This window comes from Oxyura jamaicensis, chromosome 2 (assembly GCF_011077185.1).
Source record: "Oxyura jamaicensis isolate SHBP4307 breed ruddy duck chromosome 2, BPBGC_Ojam_1.0, whole genome shotgun sequence".
Classification (NCBI taxonomy): domain Eukaryota; kingdom Metazoa; phylum Chordata; class Aves; order Anseriformes; family Anatidae; genus Oxyura; species Oxyura jamaicensis.
In genome coordinates this window covers 90833289-90857614 of record NC_048894.1, presented here as the reverse complement: position 1 = coordinate 90857614, position 24326 = coordinate 90833289, and the positions used below count along the sequence as shown (strand labels likewise).

Below are 24326 nucleotides of genomic sequence, written 5' to 3'. Positions count from 1 at the left end.
GACTCAGTAAAATAACTTGCACATATAAGAAGTAGTTACTTGAATAACAGCTACAGAATTTGATCTTAAAGGAATGACTTCAGCAGGGATTCCTAAAGAATCCATCATTCTTGGTGAAAATCTTGGACTTAGTTGGTTAGAAGTAATGCAAAACTATGTGCTATTTGTAAATCTTAACTTAATATCTACCTGCAGTAACAGCATCGTTCTCAGTCTTATTTCAATGGAATCTGAAGCCAGAGAAAAGCGTATGCCCTGCAGCTGACCTGTGCAGAGCTCCTGAAGTGAATGGATAGCAGAAGTCAGTCATTTAGTAAAGGCAGAAGAGTCACCAGTGCAGCAGTGTGACAGAGAATAGGAAATCAAGATACACGAGAATCTCATTTCTGTCTACCTAAGTATGAACAAAAATGCCAGCTATCCAATAGGAAACTGTTGTAGGGCAGTGTTATAAATAAATAAATAAATAAAACCCTCCACACCTCAATGTTTTCAAAATAATGATAATAATAAAAATTCTAATAGTATTTACTAGGTAGAGCACTATGAAAAATAAATAAATAAATGTAAGCATTTGGTCAGTCTGGCAACACTAAAGGCTGACTTGCTGAGGATGGCAACTGTGCTTAAAAAATGAATTCTGTCTGAAAAAAAAAAAAAAAAAAAAAAAAGTATTTCAAAACATTTTTTAGATCGACTTTATTCATGTGTGTTTATTAAACTCGAAGACCAAAGCCTGGAAGTGTGAAAAGCACCTTTTGCTTGTCAAAAGTCAGGATGATCTGACATGAGATGTGGTGGGGTGTGAAGCAGCCTGCAGGGCTTGGCCTGCTGTAGACAGCTTCAGAAAAAGTAACGAATGCCAAGGGACTCTGAGAGACAGAAGAGACCCCAAGATGTTGCAATGGCTTCATTACCATGTCCTCACTGACTGAAATAGGTAAAAGTGCTGTAAGATTTCTTCATATGCATTTTGCAGTTTAATTGTAGACTTTAAGCTCTGAAAGGCCAAGGCACAATGGTTCCCAATGTCAGACCCAGGGAACCACCAAAGCTGATGATCTGAGTACACAAAGCTGTGTACTTACCATTAGTACCATTCATGCTTCTCTGCCTTCATCGATGAACATGTTCCTGGCTCCCAAAAGTCAACTCCAGACAGAGCTGCAAGCGGCACGCTGTATTTCATAACCCTGAGCTCCGTTCCCATTATTGCTCCTTACGGCAGTTTTAAAGATGTGCTTTATTTAAATAAGCTTATCTTCATTGAAATAACTGCAACAGATGTTTTATGTTCTATTTGTTTAGCTATGTGGTAACACTGTGGAGAGAGATTAAATTAACTCCCCAAGCAGCATATTTCTAGGGTGAAGCTAAAGAAGACAGAGAAGCATATGTCCAAGGGAAAGTCAAGCGTGTATTCAAGGGACAGACAGATTGGCAGTGCTGCATGTACTGATGCTTTACATGGTTTCATTCATTGCTTTCAATACAAAATGTGCATCACATCACCAAGATCAGCAGGGCGCCTACTGTGCTTTTGTAAGCTTCAGAGTGGTGATAACAGAAATTGATTAATTCTAAATCTTATGGCTAATTTATCTTTGTTCTCCTGAACCATATTTCCCTATATTCCCCTAATATTCATGCATTTTTATGTTTTAACAATCTTTGTCTACTGTACAGATTAATATATATCACAGTTAGAAGTGTTATTGAAGAAAGGGTATTGGGTCATGTCACATATTTCACTTCTTAACGCTAGGCAAGGCTAGAATAAAATTTCAGGGCCTTCATTAAGGCACAGTAATAATTTATTTGACAAAATGTAAAAGATTAAAAAAAAATCCTGTTAACAATTCCTTGAAGCTGGGTCATGGAAACTTCATTATATTGCATACACTTGGATAATCAAGGTTGCCCAGCAATCTTTCTTAAAAAAAATAATAGTGAAGATATATTTTAAAGCTTTTTGTATACAGAGTAAATAAATTCAAACACTGTACAAATTCAGTAGTGAAATATCTGTCATGATTTTAGCCTTGCTTGTCATCATTAACAGAACGATAGATCCACCCACGAGTCACAAGCACCATGACAAACCGTGTTATGTCAGGATGACAACTTTCTCATCTAAATGAAAAAAGAAGTCAGGAAAATGTCACTGTTCCCAGACTGAAGTCTTCTGACAACACAAAGTTAATGACACCACAACAGTCTTTCTCAACAGAAGCCTTTAACTATAACTTTGATGCGAGAAACATGCTTTGAGCACAGCATATTCTCCAAAGCATTAGTCATGAATAGGCATCTTGGGTCGGATTTGTTTCTCTTCTTTCCAGGTCTGGATATGTAGAGTTATTTGGTTGTATCTCCATTTGAGTGGTGAGCCATTTTGAACTAATGGTGCAGGACACATTAAACTATGAGCTTTGGTAACATGTGCCTCATAATGGTGTAGGATTTCTTCTGTTGCATACAGCACATTTTTGTGTGGAGTACCCCTTGTGTCCAACATACAGGGGAAAAAAAGTAAAAAAAAAAAAAAAAGAAAAAAAAAAGTGAATGCTCTTTAGCAGAGCTAATCCAAGCAGCTGAGATAGTGAAATTAAAGGTGTTCAGTAGCTCACACAAGCACATTCAGAAGGCTGACATCAGATGGCTGACGATGTCAGAAGATGTGAGATAGAAGATGGGCTGAGACCGGGATTACACTGAAAGTGCTTGCTAGTATCCAGTACAAAGAGAATTTATGTTTAAAAAAGATAAAAGCCAACAGTTTAAAGCTAGCTTGGATGTTTTCATTGCTAGCTCAGGCAGGTAAAGCATGAGCTCACAGCTAGAGAAATGACTGGTTTAGAAATGATCAACACTTCTGTTCGTGGACCTTTGGACTGAGCTGTCATTCTGCACATAGCTGAGTCTTAGCTCCCTGAGAGGAGGACAGTGTGTTTGGCATACCTAAGTCCTCTCAAATTGTAAGGTGTGTATTTTTAGAGCTTCAGGTTCCCCGTTTTGCAGAAGAGGAGCTAAAGCATAGAGAGATTACCACAGTATATGTGAGGTTGTTCTGGAAGTCTGAGGTGGGGATAAGATGTACCAGGTTTTGTGCTACCTTTCTGACCTTCTGTCATTTTTCCCAGTCTTGACCAGGCTTGTTCATCATTTATTGTGAAAGAACTGGTTGTATCTATACCTGCTCAGTTATCCTTAGCACCATCTGTTGTTGCTTTTTCAAATCAACATAAAGAGTGTTCATATCCCTGCAGTGTGCTTCCATGGTTTCTGAGCTGTGCTAAGAGGATCCCCACGGTGTGCTTCCCTTGTTTCCTAGCTGTGCTATGAAACCCTGACAATCTGCATCTCTTCCCTGCAGGGCCACCCAGCCAGTGCCACCCTCCCACTGCACACATATCTGCATCTCCTTCCTAGACATGTATAGATGCATGACTCCATTCTTTGCACAGCCTTTTTGTTCCTTCACATAAATTCATTCATGCCAGCTTGTCATCAATTACTGCATTTATGCCCATTCATTATTTAGTGGATAGTGATTTAGTGATAAAAAATGGTATAATACAGAAAAGCACACCAGGAAAACAAGTGGACGAGGTTTCCTTCAGATAGCTGAAGAGATGTCCCAGGCCTCTCTCTTCACTTTGTAGGTGATGGTTGTAGGTAATGGTTCAGTCCTCACCCTGGATTGCACTTAACTATAGGCCTGTAATTAGCACTACTGGTGTAAGAGCACAAGTTTAAAAGTAAGCACGTAGGCTGGCATTAACAGGATCAGGGCCTAAACTGAACAACACTGTGTGTGTGTGTGTGTTACTGTGTGTGCTCTATGCCCTCTCTCAATGCCAGTGTAATTATCTGCTTCCTTTACTGTTTTCTTTCAGCTGAAATAACAAGGCTGAAAAAATCCTCAGTGTGTATGAGAATGCTGAAAGCTACAGTCAGTCATTAATAATTTAGAGAGGTAATTTACCTCCAATTGATTTGTACCCTTAAAACATTGTATGTTTTTCACCACAACTTTAAAATGTCTGTCTTTTGTTCTTCTCTTATGTCTGTGAATCTGAAAGGTGGAAAAGATGGCCAGCCTCCACAACATACATGTGCGCACAGGTTGCTTCTGTAACACAGGAGCCTGCCAGATGCATTTGGGTATAAGCGATGAGGACATCCAAAGGAACCTGCAGGTTAGTTTCTGAATGAGATTATGTGATATATTGACCGTGGAAATTATCTAGATTCCACGACCCAGAAGATGTCTTTCGGCTATCAATTCTGAATTTCCCAGGGGATGGGAGGTTTGAAAGGGATAGAAGAAAATCTGGTCCTACCTATATCCAACAACAGCAACAATAACAACAAAAAAGCTAAATAGTAAAGAATAAAGTACATGTATCATAAATGAAGGTAGGTTTAATTTTCCTTCCCATATTTTTCAACTTAATTACCATGGTAAAGAAATAATTGAATTTAAATTCAATACATAGAAATGAGGTGTTGAAATAAAATCATTTGATGGACTCAGAGCAGAGTAGGTTGTTTTTATTTCATTGGAAAATATGAAACTGTGGCTTCTTGGTCTGATTTGGAATTACATGAAATCCATCCTTCCTGCAGAATAGAAGTTCCCAGACAATTCATCTCATGTTGTTCCTTAAGTATCTTTAGTAGTACTTATTAATTATTACTGTTGGACATTACAGTTTAAAAGGCATACACAAACTGGACAAGAAACAATAAATGAGAGTACACAGTGAATCTCTGACTGAAATAAATTTAGATGACTTCTACTTAGATTATTGTTGTGTTAGACTGGTAGAACGTGAACATAAAGACTGCATTCTAGATGACTAATGTTTTCCATAAATCATTATTAAAAGACGTATAGCAGGATGTATTACAGTGAAGTGGGGGAGGCTGCACATCTACATATTTGCCAGATTTTCAAATTACAGTAAATTAATACAGAACAATTCAAAACTTTATTAATGGTATTCCTCAAAAGAGAAAAAAATATATAATGGCTCTATAGGTATTATTGCTCCCTTATAATTTCACAGAAGCATTTAGATAACTTTTGCAAGCACATTTATATGCAAGACTGATAGAACAAGATCTTAAAGGGGGAGAACTCTTTAATACCTTCCATGGCAAAATGATGGTTTCATTTACTATTGAAAGCTCTGTGTCCATAGTTTACTCATGAATAGTCTGTTTAAGGGCACGTGAGTGATGCTTGAATTTTCAGGGGGTGCAGGTTCCCCAGGATAATTAGAGAAAGGAAAAAAGCCCTCCCCTTCTCTTAAAGCACAAAATACCAAATGGCCAGGTACACTAATCTTGTTTCTTCTCATGTGAGAAAGATTTTGCTAAGGAGTGGGTGGCCTCATATAGCTCTGTATCATGTTAATAAAGCTCTACATTTTAACTAGGATGGGCTAAACACAAAAGCCAAAATTACAGACATTTCATCTGCCACAAGTGGTATGATGAAGTAGTACAGTCAACCAGCTACTATTTTGAGACATTCTTGACAATTCTTTGGAAAGATCTGGATGAGTTATTGACAACATTACTTTGTAGGAGGAAGACATCTTTTTCATATTACTTGCATATGTACTTTGTTTTTGCCTTTTCCCAGTGTGCTGACTGTATTCTTCCTTCCCTGATGAAGATTTCCATGTTCAAAGTGCTTGTGAGGGAGGACCTTCTATCATCAAGGGTCCCTGGAGAATTGTGGTTAGTTTTCTTAGGATGTTAGGTAGGAGCTCATTTACTTATTTGCACAGCAGGAACCTCTCTCATCAGTCAATCAATCAATACTTGGCAGAAGTGTTCCACGTATATTAACAGATGCAACCTAATTTTGTAAATGTTGCTTCTGCGCTATTGTCAAGAATAAAAGCTATGTTCCAATGCATTACAGTATTTGCTACTGCATTGCATGCTTTGACTTTTTTTTTTTTTAATTTCTCCTGGAAAAAAATGGGACCTGTGTTCACTGAACTGTGACATTTCTTGCTTTAAAAAGCCCTCATGTAAATAATCTATTCACACTTCCATTTTTATTTAACAGAAATGCATAAATAAATGAAATCGAGGGAAAAAAAAAAAAAAAAAAAAAAAAAAAGCTGCTGCATTTAAAGGAATAAGGGTGATAAGGGTGCTGACTTAGAACTAAATCTCATGTCTATTGGTGAGCTAATGTCAAGTAGATGATCAAAGGGAGTTTCTGGCTTATCTCGCTGGAGGTGAGTGGCAGCACTCACTGACCTACTCAACTGAAGGAGAAGCTTCTCCTCTGCCTCCAGGGAGTTTTCTGGGGAGTGCTGTATGAAAGATACATCAGATATAAGGGTATTGGAGGTGAGTATTAGGATATTTGAGGGACACATTTTTCAACAAAGCTTTATCACAAGCTGAAACCTGTGTTTTTCAAAGGAAGAAATGTTAGGGGGAGGGCTACTTCCATCTGTCCTGAAAGCAACATGTTGACTGGATCAGCAAGACAAATTTACTGGATATCACAATGATGAGGGAACTCACTTTGGATGGTCAAGTTTTATATTCAAGTCTCTGCTTTGCTAAATGTCCCAGAGCAGTTCTTAGCAGTACAGCTGTCCACTGGACTGTTTAGCACAAACCATGAGTAAGCCATTGATTGTATAAAACGGAACCGTTCTGACAGCAAATATCAAGTCTATTGGTTTGTTCACCTATCTGAATGTGATGTCCCAGTTTAAATCTCACTGAACTAATGCAGTTGAGACCAGAATATACCTGGAGAGTGCCTTTGCTAACAGGCTGTTCTGGCATGTGCAAACTTTTTCTGATTCTTAACATAAGTTTTTGAAAAGTCTCTCTTGCCTTAAGGTAGAATAGGGCAAGCATCTCAAAACAATCTTCTTCCCAGCTTGAGAAGGTAATAAGACAGTTGGGATTTTTTTCTCCATTCTCTCTTCATATTCCTGGGTTAAATGTGTATTTCTGACAACAGTTTTTTGGTTAGAATTATCAGACTCTTGAATAACGATGTAAAGTAAGAAGGTCTGTCATAAGAGCTCTCTTTTTCTTCCTATTTCAAACTAGGCTGGCCATGTCTGTGGAGATGATATAGACTTAATTGATGGACGTCCCACTGGTTCTGTGAGAATATCCTTTGGCTACATGTCTTCTTTTGAAGATGCACAGACTTTTTTGAAATTCATCGTAGCTACCAGGTTCTCCAAGTCAGACACTGAGATTCCCTTCCAGTCTTCTGTTACAAAGCTGACAACAGAGCCTGTCCCAGATGATGGCACTTACTTTAAGAATGCAGATAAATTGTCTCCAAGGACGTACATCTCAGACAGAGAACTTGGAAATAATTCATCTGTGACAATGAAGACTGTTGAATGGCAGCCAGTGGAGTCTGAGTCAGAAAGCATAAGGGCAACTATTTCTGAGACTGCGGTGCCAACATATAGAAGAGATGGCAACCCCATTACTGTCACCAACATTTACCTCTACCCAATCAAATCCTGCTCTGCATTTGAGGTATACGTTTTAACATATTCTTAAATACTCATCCCAACCTTGTTTTTTTTTCCTTATCCCTGTTGAACGTGTCAACCAGGAATAACATGTATATGAGATATTAGGAAATAGTATATGGATAACCATTTTTTCCTTTTCTCCAATTCCTAGGATCAAGTCTTACATGGTAAGGCACTTTGAAAGTTTTTCAATTAAACTGAAGTTACAGGAATGAGATGTGTCCTCAGCTCTCCCCTCCCCCCCAGCAGACAAATCTGCACATAATATGCAGTCTTGAAAAAAAAAAAACAGTTGGATTTGCAAAACTTGACTAAAATATAATCAAGTAATTAGTATGCTTTCACAGAATGACATGTGATGGACTTGAAGGCATTGATGGGTTGGCAGCAATTGAGAAGTAACTTGATTAACATGTTATAATTGAGAGGAGGCTGATTTACATTACAAAGAAATGTTATCATTAAAAATACATTTGCAACAGAAATATGACATTTAAGTGTTGCTGCACTATTTGAAAGTTCACTCTTTGAAGATTTTAATTGCTTTTTTTCCAAGTTAATAATATCATCACCTTAGCTGTGACTTTTTTTTTTTTAAATAATGCATGATGAAATAGGTGTATGGCCCACACATGACCTAGAATGTGACTCTGCTTAGTACCATACTGGGAAGTGATTTAATGAATGTCAATAACAGTATAACTTTCCCCATGAAAACTTGCTGGTCTAGGTCTCTGTCTCACATCTGAATGAAAATTGGGGTCATATCCAGTGACAAATCACCTGCATTTAAAATATTGCTTCTCAACTGATTTGGTTGTGATTTATTTATTTTTTTTCTTAATGCAAAAAGAATCTGGGGAATTGAAGCAAAGAGTATTATTGCATGTTCAACTATACATCTACATTTTTAAACATGTTTTTGCTTATAATGTTTTTAATTCATAGGCACAATCTCGAGCATTACATGAGCCCTGAACAAACAATTTTCCACCCCTTATTAACCTCCCACTAAATCAAACTGTTTAGAAAATCAAAGTAATCCCACATTTCTTGTGAGAATGTTTTAACCTCTGTTTAAGTGTTGCAGTTATTATTGTTTTATTACAGAAGCTCTCTACAGAAGCTGCTGAAATATGTTCTAGCACTATTTGGGTCTCTTTGGGGTTAAATTCTATTTTTAACATGCAGGCCAATGTTACGAGATACATTCAGTGCTAGGAAGGGTTTGAAGGCATTGTACCCAGGAGCAGGTAAGATGTACCTCTGCATGAAAGACAGCTTATGTTTTCCCACAAACTAAGTCAGTTTTCCTCTCTGCAAGCTCTGAGGGGAAACTACCCTAGCTGATAAATGAATATAAACCTGACACTCCCTGGCAGACAGAACTGAAGTTTTATATGGAGGGGGAAGTCCCCATTCTTCATGCATACTTCTTGTCCCAGTTAATGGACCCACAGTGAAAGCAAAGTTCATCTTACCTGATATTATCCCTCTGAAGGCAGATATTATTCTTTAAGCAGTAAGAGATACCTGCTAATTCATCTTATCATAAAATAGGCATCTGCAGTAGGAAAATGAATTGTTGCTGGATATTTCTGTCTCTTTCCATTTACTACAGAAGGAATAGGTTGGATAAAACAAAAGGAACGGGTTGGATAACTGGGAAGTTTAGGTTGGATATTAGGAGAAATTTCTTTACTGAAAGGGTTGTGTAGCATTGGAACAGGCTGCCCAGGGAAGTGGTTGAGTCACCATCCCTGGAGGTCTTCAAGAAACATGTAGGTGTAGAACTTGGTAGCATGATTTAGTCATGGACTTTAGTACTAAGTTAAAGGTTGGACTAGATGTTCTTAGAGATCCTTTCCAACCTGAATGACTCTATGATTATATGAATCAAGGGTAAATTGGAATGGATAGGCAACAGCTAACAGTAGATGATTTAATGATTAAAATACAGACATCAAAATTGCAACTATACTATGAGATTTAGTTTTGCATGCCTAGAGACATTTTTGAAGTCTACTATATTCTGGTTTGATACTTTCTGATAAGAAAGCATCAACTGTGTCAGAACCAAGTAGCTAAGCACTATCAGAGTCTGTACAACCACAGAGTAATACCCAATGAAATATATATTAGTTTTAGTGTACGATATTGGAAGGGACTGGAACTTCACTATAAATAACATTCAGTAAAGAACATGTTTTGTGCGTTTTCACTTAGCCCATAGAAGATACATGACTTCATATGAAAGAACGATAAAAGTTTACCTAATAAATATGATGAAAAATGGGTTTTCAATGCATAAGGAGAGCAGGCCAGGAAGTGAAGTCAAAAGTATATTGGAACATTATATGATTTTCAATATTGAAGTAAATCCCCAATGCAAATGTGTTTGATTATATGATCTTCTTCCTGTCCATCAGGCATTCTTCACTTTTTGTTCCCAGATGTCTGAGTGACACTTCAAGACCTGTTATACGTTTAGAACCAGCCTATGAAAAAGATCTGTCAGTCTCATTATTTGCCTGTAAAAGAGGTAAATACGGCAACTCACAGACCATCCTTTTAATGAGCACTAAAACTCAAAGGCAGTTAGTCCCATTCTCGTTCAAGAAGTAGAACAGAAAGCTACTGCTACCAGAACACAAACTGCAGAGTGCATCACCACCAACAACACTGTGTAGCTGATTATCCCAGGATCTGTAGGCTTTATCATGAAAAGACTGATTCCAACAGATTATTACTTTGTCACTCTCTTAGGCGTCCTTGTCATACAGACTTCACACTTAATACTGTATTACCCCCTTACTTTGGTAAACTCATAAACTTCTGAAGTAATAGTCATGTCACTTGTGGTTCCTATGGTCTTCAGTTAGAAGCCAAGAATTAAAATTCATTTTCATGGTTTTAATATAAAATACCTTCAGATGCCTTGTCGTTGTTGGAAAACTAAGAAAAATATTTTCCCTATTAAACTTTCATCTCCATTTTTATCAGTTAGAAGGTAGCTGTAAGCTAGTTGATGTGAAAATTTGAAAGTGGTTTAGGTATTAGGCTGCAATAAATTCACTCGTCTTGTACTTGGACTCATGTATGAGATCAGAATCTCATAGATTTGTAAGTTTAAGTGCAGGCCTCCAGGGTGTGTAGCAAATGGGCTTTATTCGGAAGTACATGATCACTTGTATTTGCCTAAATTAAGTGTGGAGTGGAAGATTCCACCTAACTGTGTGTGCAGGACCTCGTCCATCTGCCAGTGAATTCTGCCCGTAGACTTGGTGGCTACAGGATAGATGACATGATTAGTGGTAGGAGGACAGACTTGATGAGGATACGAGTACAAGCTCACAGCTGTTTGATCTCCACTTCAGAGTCACATAATCTCCTCTTTACCTAAGCTCTGATTTCTCTAGTCTATTCTAAGTGTTTTAGTGCAGGAGGTACTTGACTTCCCCAGAAAATGAGAGTGGCGAGTGTGCTTTGGCAGCTGGGAGGATGAAGCGTTAAGGTCTTCAGCTTACTGCAGGTTGGTTAGCTCCTACAGCATGTATGTTTCATCAAGTGTTCCTGGCCACAGGACTGTCTGTTCAGTGATGTTACATGGATTTTCTCCATATGGCTCAAGAAGCAGAGGGCAGAGTATTCTAGCTGAATGTTTTAAATGTGCTTTAATTTCCCTACAATTATTTTATTAAACGGGGAGAAGCAGAAAAGACGAGTAGCCTGTGTCCCTGACCACATTTTTCTTCTTTTCTAGCATAAAAACATGTTTTAAACATGCATTTTTAAACATGAACATCTCTTATGTCAATGAATTTTGCATAATTACTTAGTGCAGTGTGCCCAGAGAAAGAGGTTAGGACTTTAAACATTAATAACTTTATTATTCTTGCAGTAGATTTCAGAGGATAAAAATTGCAGCTCAACACAGAAGACAAATTAGCTTTTAATTCAAAATATAATGCAAATTCTTAGTGATCAGTAGTTAAATTATGTGTAAGACCACTAACATTTTTAAACTTGCATAATTTAAAAGCTGTTCAGTGATTGCTTTAATGTGTTTGAAAATTGTGTTAGCCTACATGATGACATTAGAGCAAACTATGGAAAAATACAGCCCAAAGTATTTCAAAGATAAATCCGAAAAAACAAAGCTATGGTTTTGCAATGGATGTTTTTACATTAAAAGAAGAAAAAACTCTAAAGAAGGTAGAACAGCGTGTACTGGTTATGCTCTGTGCAGTGGTCCTTGCTAATGACAGCTAGAGAAGACCTTATGTTGGATGATAGCCTACCCGCCCTGCTGGGAAAGAAGGTATATGCAAGCATCTATCAGTAAAATCATGGTGTCCCTGCTTTCTGTCTGCCCTCCCCCTTCTAACTTGTCTCTGTAGTAGGAGATGGTCAGACAGCTTTAAGGAATCAGTGCAATACAGTGTTGCTCACTGTGATGGAAGCTACCCTGTTTTATTTTACTTTGCAGTAAGCTTCACTGGCTGCTTTGCTTCGCTATTTTAGTTGCCTGAATGTAGATATTTAGTGCTGTTTGAGTGCCCCGCCTTACCTCCAGCTGCTGGTCCACCAGGATGCAGATCTTCTTTGCAGCCTGTGTCATATCTGCTGGCCTGGGGCAGACATCTCAGATGTAATCCAGGGGAGCCGAATCAAATCACTCTTCTCATGTCTCAGATGAAAAGCCGAGCAGGCAGACTCTGAACTGCTCTAAGTTGCTTGCAATCCTTGAACAATCTCTTCAGCCTCTTTCAAACACCAGTGGGAGAGGGTCCACACAGGTCACAAGCTTAAATGCTAATGAGAATAGAAAATTTTATTTTCTTCTGCACTTATCTCCAGTATCTGTATTAGCAGCAAAACAGCTCTGATTATTTCATGATGAACTGTGACTCCCTGTGCAAGGCAGGGTACACAGTTACTTGGTTGTTGCAACTTTATTTATTGGAGCAAACATACAATACAGTAAGTTAAAATGTGGGGAGAAAGTAGGGCACTAGGGATATCCATGAGGGCAAAGGGACTTGCTGCTGGGCACATTTAGGTATTATTCTTTTTACAGTGGTAGACACCCAGAGGAGGGGGAAAAATGGACTCAACACCTATAGCTGTGTGGTGAATCTCAGAGTGGAGCTTGGAGTTACTTGCCAGTATTTTGGACCTACCAGAGGTATTTTAAATGGAAGGTGCTGGTTATTTCCAAATATCTGTTACTTTGTTAGCTGAGCTTTCCCCACAGTGCCTATGAGCATGTTAGAATTATCCTAATCTCTGATTAAACAGAAAGTTTTGTTTTGTTCATAAAAACCCTTGCCTTCTTTGAAGGGTAAGCATACACCTAAACTGTGTCCTGAATAAAATTGCTGTCCTGAAGTGGAAGCAAAACAATTGAATGTTGTAATTGGGAGCTAGGAATCACAGTGTTTGGGCTCTTCCTGTATTTTTCTGCTCTTTGTATTTATTCTGTTCGTTGTGTCTTGCATATCACAGGATCTGTTGGATCCATGGGAGGACGTATTACTGATTAGTGATCTTCTGTTTTGGAAAGGAGATTTGTTAGCAGGAAATTCTTGCATCTCTTAGATGATCACCAGCTGTTCAAAATGCATTTTGAAATCTAATTATACAGGATAACCAAACAACACTGGCATCTCTGAAGGATAATTTCCAGCAAGGACAAAAGTCTGCACTTCAGCTGATATTGCAGTCTTTGGCCTATGAGTATTCTCCTAAAAGACAGGGCAGAGGTTCACATCCTTTAGGTACCAATGGTCTGAGGAGCTTGGACAACATGTTTTCAGATGACACTATCAGACCTAAGGATTCCAGTTTTGACTGGCATTTTTTTTCCATACTCACCTCAAAAACTGCCAAAAAGTATTATAAATCAAGTAGGTGGGTAAAATACATATCTACACTATTTTTTTTCCATGTATTTTCTGTATTTCATACAGTTGATAGCTCACGTAGTTGATAGTGGCCAAAATATTTAGAGGGACTAGTTCAGCTGTAATGCTTTCAGTTTCCACTTTCAGGACATTCTGAGCACCTGCCCTCAGCTTCCTCTAGTTGGGCCCTAGGTGTCAATCTGTTGCTGAGGCCTCTTCCAAAGCCTGGAAAAATTTGTAAGAATGGGATTTTGTGGGTTCTGTGGGGTTTTGGACAGAGCTAAACAAAATTGTGATTTTTAATTAATCCAATCAGTGCTTGAAGGCATGCTCTCTTCAGAGTATCAGGCTGTGCCTGACATACCTTTCTGTCAACACCTTTTGCTAAAGCTTTTTGCCAGTTAATTCATGTGAGCTGTGCTAAGCTTCTCTAGAGGAATTCAACAAAGTTCACCTGTGGTGAACTTTTCTCCATATTCAGCTGCGATTAGAAAGCATATGCGAGTTGAAACAGTGAGTTTAAATGTCCAGCTTTATGTTAAAATAACGGTATTAATATTTTAATGTTTTGAAGGAGAAAGCAGTTATTAATATCACCCAAAGGCATTACTAAAATTGTTCCCTTTTTTGATTTCAAAATTACCATCTGTGTAGCATCAGTAACATCTGTTCTTTTCACCAGAAAAACGTCCATGAAGGCAAGGACAATATGCCTGTATAGGCTATTGGAAATAAAGAGCATTATAGAAGCAATGGAAGGACAGCTAGCAAAGACGACCACGTGTTTTGTCGCAAGAGGATTTGGAAAAACTGTTATGCACTTGCTGAACAAGAAACCTCAGCAGTGGACGTTTTCTCAGATAGATTCATTGATAAAGAGATTTTAGCTTTATGAAAAATGTGGAAGTTTATTCAGAATTCTGAATTTCACATTTTCCTTGCATTCTGTTTCTTTGGTTTTGCCCTAATTCATAAAACTCACGGGCAATCCTCATGTTTTGTGAATTAAAAGAAAATTGTTGAGGGGAGTGGTCCTAAAAATGGCTGAGTATAAAACTGAAAACAGCTTTCAGAGTGTTTCAGTGATTGTTTGCTGTATTCTCATGGCTCTGTTAAATCAAAGTGTATGAGAATATACAACAAATTATAGTAACTCCATTCTATTCTGTCAGTTGCTTCCAGTGAGATCTTTATCCGTGATTTGTCATTAAGGTTTCTGTTATAACGGCTGACAGTGGCTTCCAGAAGCTTTCCTGATTTCGAGGAATTTCATTAATGGTTTCTTTTCCTTCTCTTTCCTTTTCAGCATGAATCTATTATGCAGCTAACATTTTCTAAACCTTTGCACCCCTCCTGCTGCTTTTCCAGGTTACAGAATGGCCCGTAGGAAACCAGGGCTTGCTGTATGACCGTAACTGGATGGTTGTAAATCAGAATGGAGTTTGCTTGACTCAGAAGCAGGAGCCAAGGCTGTGTCTTGTAAATCCCTCAATTGATCTGAAGGAAAAGATTATGGTCATTCAGGCAGAAGGTAAGTAAACAGTACCCTTTTTCCCCCGTTGTCAAACTTAAACACAGAGACCACCCAGTATGCATGCACGAAAGTACTGAATGCTCTATATGCATACTGACTTAAGGGATAAATTCTGCTACCAAATGTAGGCAAAGAAAGCTGAGGCTGTAATAGCCCTGGGTAGTTTCCTAGCGTATTGTTGGGACAGGCAGAAAGTATATAGTGACTCCATAAGTGCAGTCATAAAGTGGATACTCCAGGAAGGAACTGTGAATTGATAAATGTGGAAATTTACTGATTAATCTGTCCCTCCACATCATAAAAGGGAGTCCGTCAGCCTGAAGGGACTGTTACTGCTGTGAAGGTGAAGGAATAGGAGTCTAATATCAAACACCCTGACCAAAGACCTTCCCGTTTTATAGCTCTCCTCCTCCTTCCAGCAGCTGTGTGACTAGAGGAGTAGAGTCTGCAGTGGGAATTAATATGAATTAAGATAAGGACCAAACTTTATTTATTTAGCTCAGTTAAATACTTGCACTAGCAGGCAGAAAAAAAGCATGATTGGGCTTCTTTGGATTCATCAAAACACTTTTTAGTCTCTGCTGAGGGGAGGAAAAAAAGGAGAAAACCGTATGGAAAGCATTATGGAAAGCCCTTTGCTACTTGAGGGTAGGAATTATTTATTTTCCTAACAGTGCTGTTAGCACTAAATGGTGGAATAGGTTTGTATTCCACAAAAGTCATTATTAATGCCAAGTTTGCATGTGGCTGAATGGCATTTATCACTTCCCTGCGGTCTAACATTTACTCACCCTGTATGTCTTAACCGTCAATAATACATGTGCTCACATTTTCCACAGCTAGAGGAAAACAAGGGAAGTTATGTTCAGATTTTTCACCCTTAATTAGAACTCCATATTGGTGCTTCTGTAACTACAGAAGCTTTTCTGTTTATACAGTACAGTTTTTGTCCCCTTTAACTGTCTGAATACTCACCATAAAATCTAGTCTGACCAGTTGATGTATTTTGTCTGTCAAGTTGGCCAAATGTACATTTGGGTACTTCCACTAGTCTATTGAATACTTTTTGCATGTTTCAAATCCCAAGCACAATCTTGTCTATTCCTAGGAATTCCAGTCTGGGTCACTGTCCCAAAGCCTGCTATTTTCTGCTCTTCCCTCTATATTATTTTTTGAAAAGGTATTGTCAATTCATTTCAATTTGATGTGGAGCACATTGCACATTTCTGTAGTACAGTTGCATATGCAGCCTTTTCTGACAACTTCTAAACTACCAAGTGTTTCAGAAATAATAATTTCTAGAAAATTCTTCCTTTGCATCTCACTTCCTTCTGCCAGTACCTCCTGCTTGTAGACACAATGTGGAGTCTTGTCCAAACCTTCTCTATTTATACTTCACATTTTCAGAAGTTCAGCTCTGCTGGACCTTTAGACTTTTTCATTCCACTCTTGATAATGTTTTTTGTTGTTGTTGTTTTTGTTGTTGTTGTTGTTGTTGTTTTCTTACTAGCATCACATTCTGTAGACGAACATTATCTCTAGACAAACACAGGTTGGGCGTGGTGCTTAGGGACATGGTTTAGTGGGTGACATTGGGAGTACGGTGATGGTTGGACCAGATGGTCATGGAGGTCCCTTCCAACCTTAATGATTCTGTGATTGTATGATCTATTTTATTCTGTGTATAATGACTCCAGATAACTGTAAGCCTAGCGCATCCAGTGGTCTGGGCCCTCTTTTTAGAGTAGTTCTGCTATTTTTTACTCTTGTAGTATACTTACAACCTGTAGTTGTTGTTTGTTGTTTTTTAATTATTATTATTATTTTTAAGCTTAGCAGTGAGATAATGGCTCTCATTTGCTTGGAGAGACTATTCTAGAGGTTACTGCTCATAAGGTAGCACAGTGATGGGCACACATGAAAAGGCAGTGTAAGACTGAGCAGATATATCTGTAGAAAGTTGTTGCAATATTTATTCTGTTCTCTTTCCACTCACCTGCAGTCTAAACTCATGACTTGTTTGTATATATTAAATTTTTATTATTTTCTTTTATCCCTTCAGAGACCTGGGTCATTGCTCTATCGCCCACTCAAATCATTTCATGCTAGGCATTGCCTCGCAGATGCTCCTGGACAACCTGCTCCAGGTGTCCCTGCTTGAGCAGGGGGTTGGACCAGATGACCTCCAGAGGTCCCTGCCAACCTCAGCCAGTCTGTGATGCTGTGACATTTAATTTAATTAGCTGACTCCTTCCCTGAAAGTCTCATGTTAATCACTGCTGGCTGTTCACAAGCCTCCTCAGCCTGTCGGTAGTGTGTTGCTGACTGAGCACGAGAGGCCGAATGCTGTGCGTGTAGCTGGAGCAGCGATGGTTGGGGTGAGGAGCAGGAGGAGCCCCCTGACGAGCCAGGATGGCTGTTCCGCGGCTCAGAGAGCCTTCCCTGGCTAACAGTACCTCAGATTTGTAGCACTTAGCCTGCTGACTGCAGCCACCTCCAGGTCTCTTCCAGCTTTATTGCTTTGCGAGTTTCTTTCTCCCAGGGGATTGCTACCACCCCGAGCTGCCTTTCCTCAGCTGTAGCGGTATGCGTCTTTCCAAGAGGATCTTTGATTCCTCCAGCGCCTCCTCTCCTCCCCTGCCTGCACAGACCCTGTGCAGGGTTTCTCTCTCTCTTTTTTTTTTCTTTTTTTTTCTTTTTTTTTTTAATCTCACTTATATGACTCTACTGCGATTGTAACCATGGGTAGATGTTATTGTCCTTGTCTTCATTACATACTTCATTGCATTAATGAGGCAAAAGGTTACAAAGCTGTTGGTAGGTGGAAAACACTCAGATCTCTAATTCTCATTTCTCTGCAATCTCCTTTCTTTCAGTCCCATTTCTGTGACCAAACAGAACCACATTTTTACTTTTTCCAGCCTGAGGTGGGGGTGTGGTGATGGGGACACTTCTGGTGGTGAGGGGTGGGTGAGGGAGGTGGTGAGGAAAAAAAAAAAAAAAAAAAGGAGACAGAAACTTGGAGCTGCACCTTCACTGAACCTCTTGTTCTGCTGAATGTGAAAACCCAGCTGCTCCCAGCTGACCAGGTGACAGCTACAGCTGAATTAGGTGCCTTCTTTCTGCTTGGAGACTTAAACTACTCTGCTTTCTCTACCAGTTTCTCTGCTATCATCTGTGCTTTTGTCATTGTGAGAGCAGACTGTGGCAATGATCTCAATCTAAAGCGTGCTTTGCTGTCTGGAGGTGTCTCTCCAACAGAGAGAGTCTAAGGCAACCGTGCTCCTGGATTAGGTTCCTCTGGTAAGTGCCCAAAGCCAACTCACCCTTCTGAAGAACATCTTGCTGTTAATACTTTTAGATTACGGCAAAGAATTTCTCTGTGCCGCTTCTAAAACACAATGAATCTGTCCTCTCTCCCCCTCCAGGCATGCGCGTTCCTCTCCCTCTAGAAATTTTCATTAGTGGAAAAATTTGTTTATAGCTATCTTATTTCAATATGGTTTAATATTCCCTGTCCTCTCTATCCAACAAAATAAATTTGTCAGTATGATTTAGTGTGACAGTAACTGCTTTAATACATTTTTGCTGAATCCTGCCCGTGCTGAGATACTACGTCAGGTGCTTTCTTTAGCCCCTGTGTGTAGGGTAACTCTGCAGCCTGTCTAACAACCAGCCTTGGACGGATGGGCTCACTGTCTGACAAACCTAGCGGCATTGTCCTGCTGTGGGGTAGCAAGGACAGTCACACTGGGGCTCTAGACAGGGCCAAAACTTCTCAAAGGCTTAGATAAAGTCTGGCATGCCTGCAAAATTAATTGGCCTGCATGGCAGCTGGGAAGCTCCAGGCATTCACCTGGCTTCTGATGAAGGGGATAAGTGACAGCAGAGGAAGAGGAAGGGCCTGTGTTAGTTCTGCCATTGGCTGTGCCTTACTTTGGTAGAGGGAAGGAGTTTTTAATTTGGAGAAACTGCATTTCTGGATTTTGACAATTATTTTCTTAGGCTATGAAGCTGTTAGCAGGCATTTCCTGTTCTTTTTGACGTGAAGAATACACCAAACCCTGGCTATCACAGGACCCACTTCAAGAGAACTGGTATCATTTTAAATAAACTCCCATGCAGAAAAATAAATTATTTTATCTTGACAGCTTGCCTCCAGCCTCCACTGAAGTAGTTAATAGTTAAACTCCCAGCAGCTTAGAGAAAGAGTCTTTATTTCTAAAAGACGTATTGCTTGAACGAGAATCAAGGAAAATCTTGTTGTCCTGCTCCATCAAATATGTGGGGACATAGCACTGTGCTAGTTCCTGACCCACACAAAAGTAAGCCACATAGAATTTGCATGATAATACATTTCTGTACAAGACTAATTTCTCTCTTTACATTTTAGCTAACACTCAGCATTATTCTGGAAAGTTGTGACTTAGTTTGCCACTGCAGAGTGATAAATTTTAAGTGTTGTGAAGGCCCTTTAAAATATTGGAATAGAAAGATGCTTGCAAAACTGAGCAACTAATTACACTTTATGGAGTTTATTCTGCCTTCAAATGGTCATGTGTTACTGCCAATAAAAATAATGGGAATTATGTGCATACACTGATGAAAGAATGTACATGAATAGTTTATATTTCAGTCTATTGAAATGACAGACCTCTAATTTTTCTCATTGACTGAAAATAGGAGCTATAAAGACAAGAATAATTTTATATATATATTAATACTGCAAGCACATCTGTGAATTTTATTATCAAGCAAATGACCATGGAGAATGCCAGCTCTTACATTTTAGTAACTGGCAACATTCTGCTTTATTTTTTTTGCCTTAAGATAGAATAAAATTGTAATTAACAATGTTTAACTGACCTAAACATCACTGTAAAATGTATATTGTTCAATAAAAATGTGAAACACTTGGTGGTGTATAAAAGCAGGGCTTTTTAAAGCCCCAAGACTCTATTTTAAGAAATTTTGTGATTATGCCTTGTTTAGAAATTATTTTTAAAAAATAGTGACAGCTAAGGGCACACATAGTACAAAAACTTTCAAAATTTTCTCTTCCAAAAGGAACGATGCTCATGTTTAAATGTTTCAAGAGCATTTGTTCTGGTCTGTAAGATGACAAAATTGGCTTCTTTTTCAGGTTGTTGCAAGCGACTTCAATGCATTTATTACTTATATGTTTTATTTTTGCTAAATGAACCCAGCTTTTCCTCCTCTGTTTTTGCTTCCGAAGTATACTAACATCACTGACTAAATAAACAATGAAAGCCTTTCTGTAGTGAAAACTTGCATGGACCAGAGCTGGTAATGGGCTATCTCAACTCTGAATTACATTTCATTCCTTTGCCAAAAAAAAAGAAAAAAAAAAAACTATTTAATTTCACCATACCACAGAGCTAGTAGAGCTTAGTTGTTGTCTGTAGGACAAGCAAGAAGCAGGAAGTAATGAGTGAAATCAAGATGCGCTGATATAAAACTGGAGTAGAGGAGATCAGAGCCTTTGTTGGTTTATGTTGCAGTATAATAAAAGAGTTGGATTCATTGCAGCTACATAGCCGCATTTTGTTCATCATTTAAGATTATTGCTTTCAATTAACAAAAAGCAATATTGTCCAGCTTTTCTTTTTCCTTCTAATAAACCACAGCAGCCTTTCCATCCCTTTGGTTTATTCTGTTCAAGATATGAAAATCATGGAAGAAACTAATAACATAGATCGTTGGGATTCATCATCTGGTTTAAACTTAGAGATAGATACATGAAAACAAAATAGTTCCTTCATTTCTGGTTTCTATACATTTTATCTTTACTTAAATTATTATAATTTTATGACACGTTATATTTCTTTTCTTGAACAGTCTGTGTTAATTTTGTCTCTTCCATGCCCCTGTCTTTCTGTTCAGTCCATCCCACCACTCCAAAGAAAAACACAACAGTAATTATCTCATCTCTGTTTGCTAGAAGGAGCACAACAGCAATAAACTCATCCTTTTAGCAGAAATCATGATTGAGGCAGTAGTTCTGTGCCAGTTCTAAGATACACGGAGAATGAATTTACTCAAAGCTTTTTTTTTTTTTTTTTTTTTTTTTTTTCTCAAAATTGTATATTCCTCAATGTGGCTTGGTTACCAAGGTCATCTGCAGCCTTTGCTCTTTGCATTGTCATTTGGAGCCACCTGCAGGCAGAGAATATAATTCTAGCAAAAAGGAAGAGGATTTTTGTTACACACTATTTGTGTGGCTGCTGTGATTATGAACAAGTGCAAAATATAGGCATTTTAATCAAAATTCTATGGTTCTGCATAAATGTTGATTTTTAATTTTGTTTGCTGTCTGACCATCTAGGCATGGACACAATATCCGTATCACTAGAAGAAAATACTGGAAAAGAGGCTGTGATCTGCGAGAGTAAAGTCTGTTCACACAGGTGAGTGAGAGCAGAGGGGAATACAAGCTCAAAATCGCCACAGTGACACTCAGGACATGATCAGATAGACATTCAGGGGCAAACTACTTTAAAAAGAGAGGGAAGGTGGAAATCAATAAATGTTCAATGATTCAGGGGACCAGGAGAAGAAAGATTTAGATAAGTAATTTGGCATGTGCAACATGTCTGGTAGAAAACAGCAAATAATGATAAATATGAAAAAGTGGGTGAGGGGACATTAGAAGAGAATGTGATGACTGGACACTAACTAGAATAAGAGAGATCTTTGTTTTACTTGCTCCAGGGATGCAAAAAGGGAAAGGTGTCCCCAGTTACTTCCAAATGCCAACCAGAGGCTTCATCAAGACTCTTGAAATTCAGTTCATTCATTTGATAGTAATGATGCTGTCAACTTTGCCCATTTCACGCTGCACTGATTCACATTTGCTAGAACCCACTGAAGTTATAAACGGCTTTCTATATTTACAACCCTTTTTAATTTGTTTTGACCATCCGTGTTGATCAGTGTCCCTTTAACAAGCTTGGAAAGATTGGAGGTGACTATGTGAAATAACATTAACTCTAAATCAAAAGACACAGCACTTCAGTGAAATATAACATTATGAATAAATTAATTTCCTATCAGTGAACTTAAGTGTTTATCCATCATATTTTCTAAGTACTTCCCAGTCTCATTAATTTTTCTGAGTGGCAGTGTATCAAGTGCCTTTCTAAAGTACATTTACATTATCTATTACATTTCTTTTCACCAGGTCCCTTGGTAAGTCCAACTAAAAGAGACAGATTTATTTATTCTTTTATCCAATTCTTTGTAATGCTTTACATTTGCTTCTCTGAGGGTAATATGAACAAACCAGCAGAAATCCTGGCCATTTTCCCCATGGAGACATGGAGGAAATGATCTTCTCTTTCTTTTCTACTAGCTTTTCAGATGATAAAGGGGATCTTTTCCTCGGAAGTCTATTTTCCTCAGGTAGTGGAATTCACCCAAGAGTCATTTGTTTTAACCATCTGTCCCACTTCCCTTAGTATTGACTCATCCTTAGCCTCCCCATGGTTAGCCCATCACTTACAGGCCCTGCTGTAGAATAGCCTAGATTCTCTTTTTCTCTGTGTATATATAACTTGTTGCCAAATTTGGGGCCAAGAAATGAGAAATAGGAACAAAACAGTGCTTTGCAGTAGCACAGACAGGAGGTGATTTGTGTTCCAGAGACTCTTCTGCAAAGTGTCTGAGGTGAGCAGTGGGCCCAAAACCTTATAGGCTTATAGGCTTTTATTCAAAAGAAAGTGCTACTGAAGGTATTCTCCGTGTATTTCTGCCTCTGATTTCACCAGTTCTGTTGGTGTAAGTGGTTACTCTGAATTTATGCTGAGGTAGCATGTGACATAAAATCTGCAGGCAGTCACGAGAGGGAGTTTAACTTGACAGCAGCCACAAAAGTTTAGCGAGGCCCAGTTTCCCTTGTGAGGCAGTTCATCAGTGATAGTATTCATCTCAGCAGGGGCTGTCCGTCAGCAGGTGCTGTTCACGTTGGGGGGACAAGGCTGTTTAGTATAACTTCTAACACTGGGCAGATGAAAGTAGAAGCTAGCATTAATATTATTGATGTTGTAGAAAGCCCTAAATGCACAGGGTTAGTGCTCTGCTGAAATAGGCAGGGACACTGCCTGCTCTTCAACAGGCCACAGTATCAAAGGGGTCAAGGGAACAACATCAGTGGTAGAAGAAGACAAAGGAATAGTTAAAAGCAAGGTGAACTGAACCTGTTGTGGGGGAATGTATGTATTACATCCCTTGAGAACAATATTCAGACATCAGCTGTCCTTTTTTCTTGATCTGTAAATTACCTAGCTAGAGGGACCAGCTGTAAGGCACCAAAGCTAAGTGGCATTAATAGTGAGATGAGTGGGGAACTCAAGGGGACAGCAAGTAAAATTTGAGAGGACTATGCACTCCTTTATAACTTGTCTGGCGTGTGCCAAATAAAATGTAATATTGACAGATGTAAAGGAATACATGACAGTAATAAATTCAAACAGCAAATGAGTAGAACTGAGTTACAGGAGAAAGACTTTGAAAAAGACCTTGAAGAGACAACAGTCCTTGCTCAGAAAATGGTCTGACAATAAGGGAAGGCAACTTGAAAACCTAGGAGTCCTGAAATACAGAAACACGCTGTGGCATTTGATGAAATATTTAGAATGCTGTGCGTCTCTAACTCAGCCACTGTGACTCAGAAGAGTAAACAAATAAAAAAGTTGTCTAGATTTTCATTCTGACTTACAAAGCCCAGGTATTAAGCCCTGGCAGGCAGCTAGAGGCAGTTGGCTCAGCAGAAAATGGAAGTACCCCTAGCACCTCTGTTAGGTTGGGAAAAACTATATGGGGATTTTTTTTTTTTTACCTGTACCGTCACCATGAAGGATTCATGCGCTCTTATCATCTGCCTTCTCCCTAACACAGTGACCACCAAGGACACAAAAAGTGCTCACCTCAGATTATGAAATCTCATGTGGAGATTAATGTTCTGGCCCCTGTTTCTTGCCACAGTGCCTGCATCTCATGGTACCAGTGTTTCATTTCAGCTCTAGGACATCACTGACTAGAAGCAGCTTGGTGGGCATTTGTCCAGTCTCAAAGCAGGGGAGGGATGCCAAGCTGCACCACAATCAAAAGTTAGAACAACAGCTGAAGACATATCTTATCCCTGTAGAACTATAAAATCTCTTGATTTCTCTTTTTCTGGCTTTCGACCTGTGAAATTCAATTTAATGTTTCGTAAAGCCAAGCCACTTCCTCTCTCAGTCCTAGGGCTTTGCATCTTTTACCACGAGGAACTGTTTTCTTGTATCACAGAGCAGAGGGTCACCGTACAAAGCAGCT

The 24326-nt window shown here is 38.8% G+C and overlaps 1 protein-coding gene across 6 annotated transcripts in view; it reads left to right on the top strand.

The window, feature by feature from the left end:
* MOCOS (molybdenum cofactor sulfurase) overlaps positions 1–24326 on the top strand; it is a 232342-nt gene that overhangs the window by 188285 nt on the left and 19731 nt on the right. For 5 of the 6 annotated variants that reach the window (XM_035317362.1, XM_035317363.1, XM_035317367.1 and 2 more), the window contains 4 exons: positions 4086–4202; positions 7105–7551; positions 14825–14987; positions 21337–21418. In XM_035317362.1, coding sequence (XP_035173253.1) covers positions 4086–4202; positions 7105–7551; positions 14825–14987; positions 21337–21418 — 809 coding nt within the window. The remainder of the gene's footprint in view (positions 1–4085; positions 4203–7104; positions 7552–14824; positions 14988–21336; positions 21419–24326) is intronic. The other variant, XM_035317368.1, reaches the window with a different exon arrangement.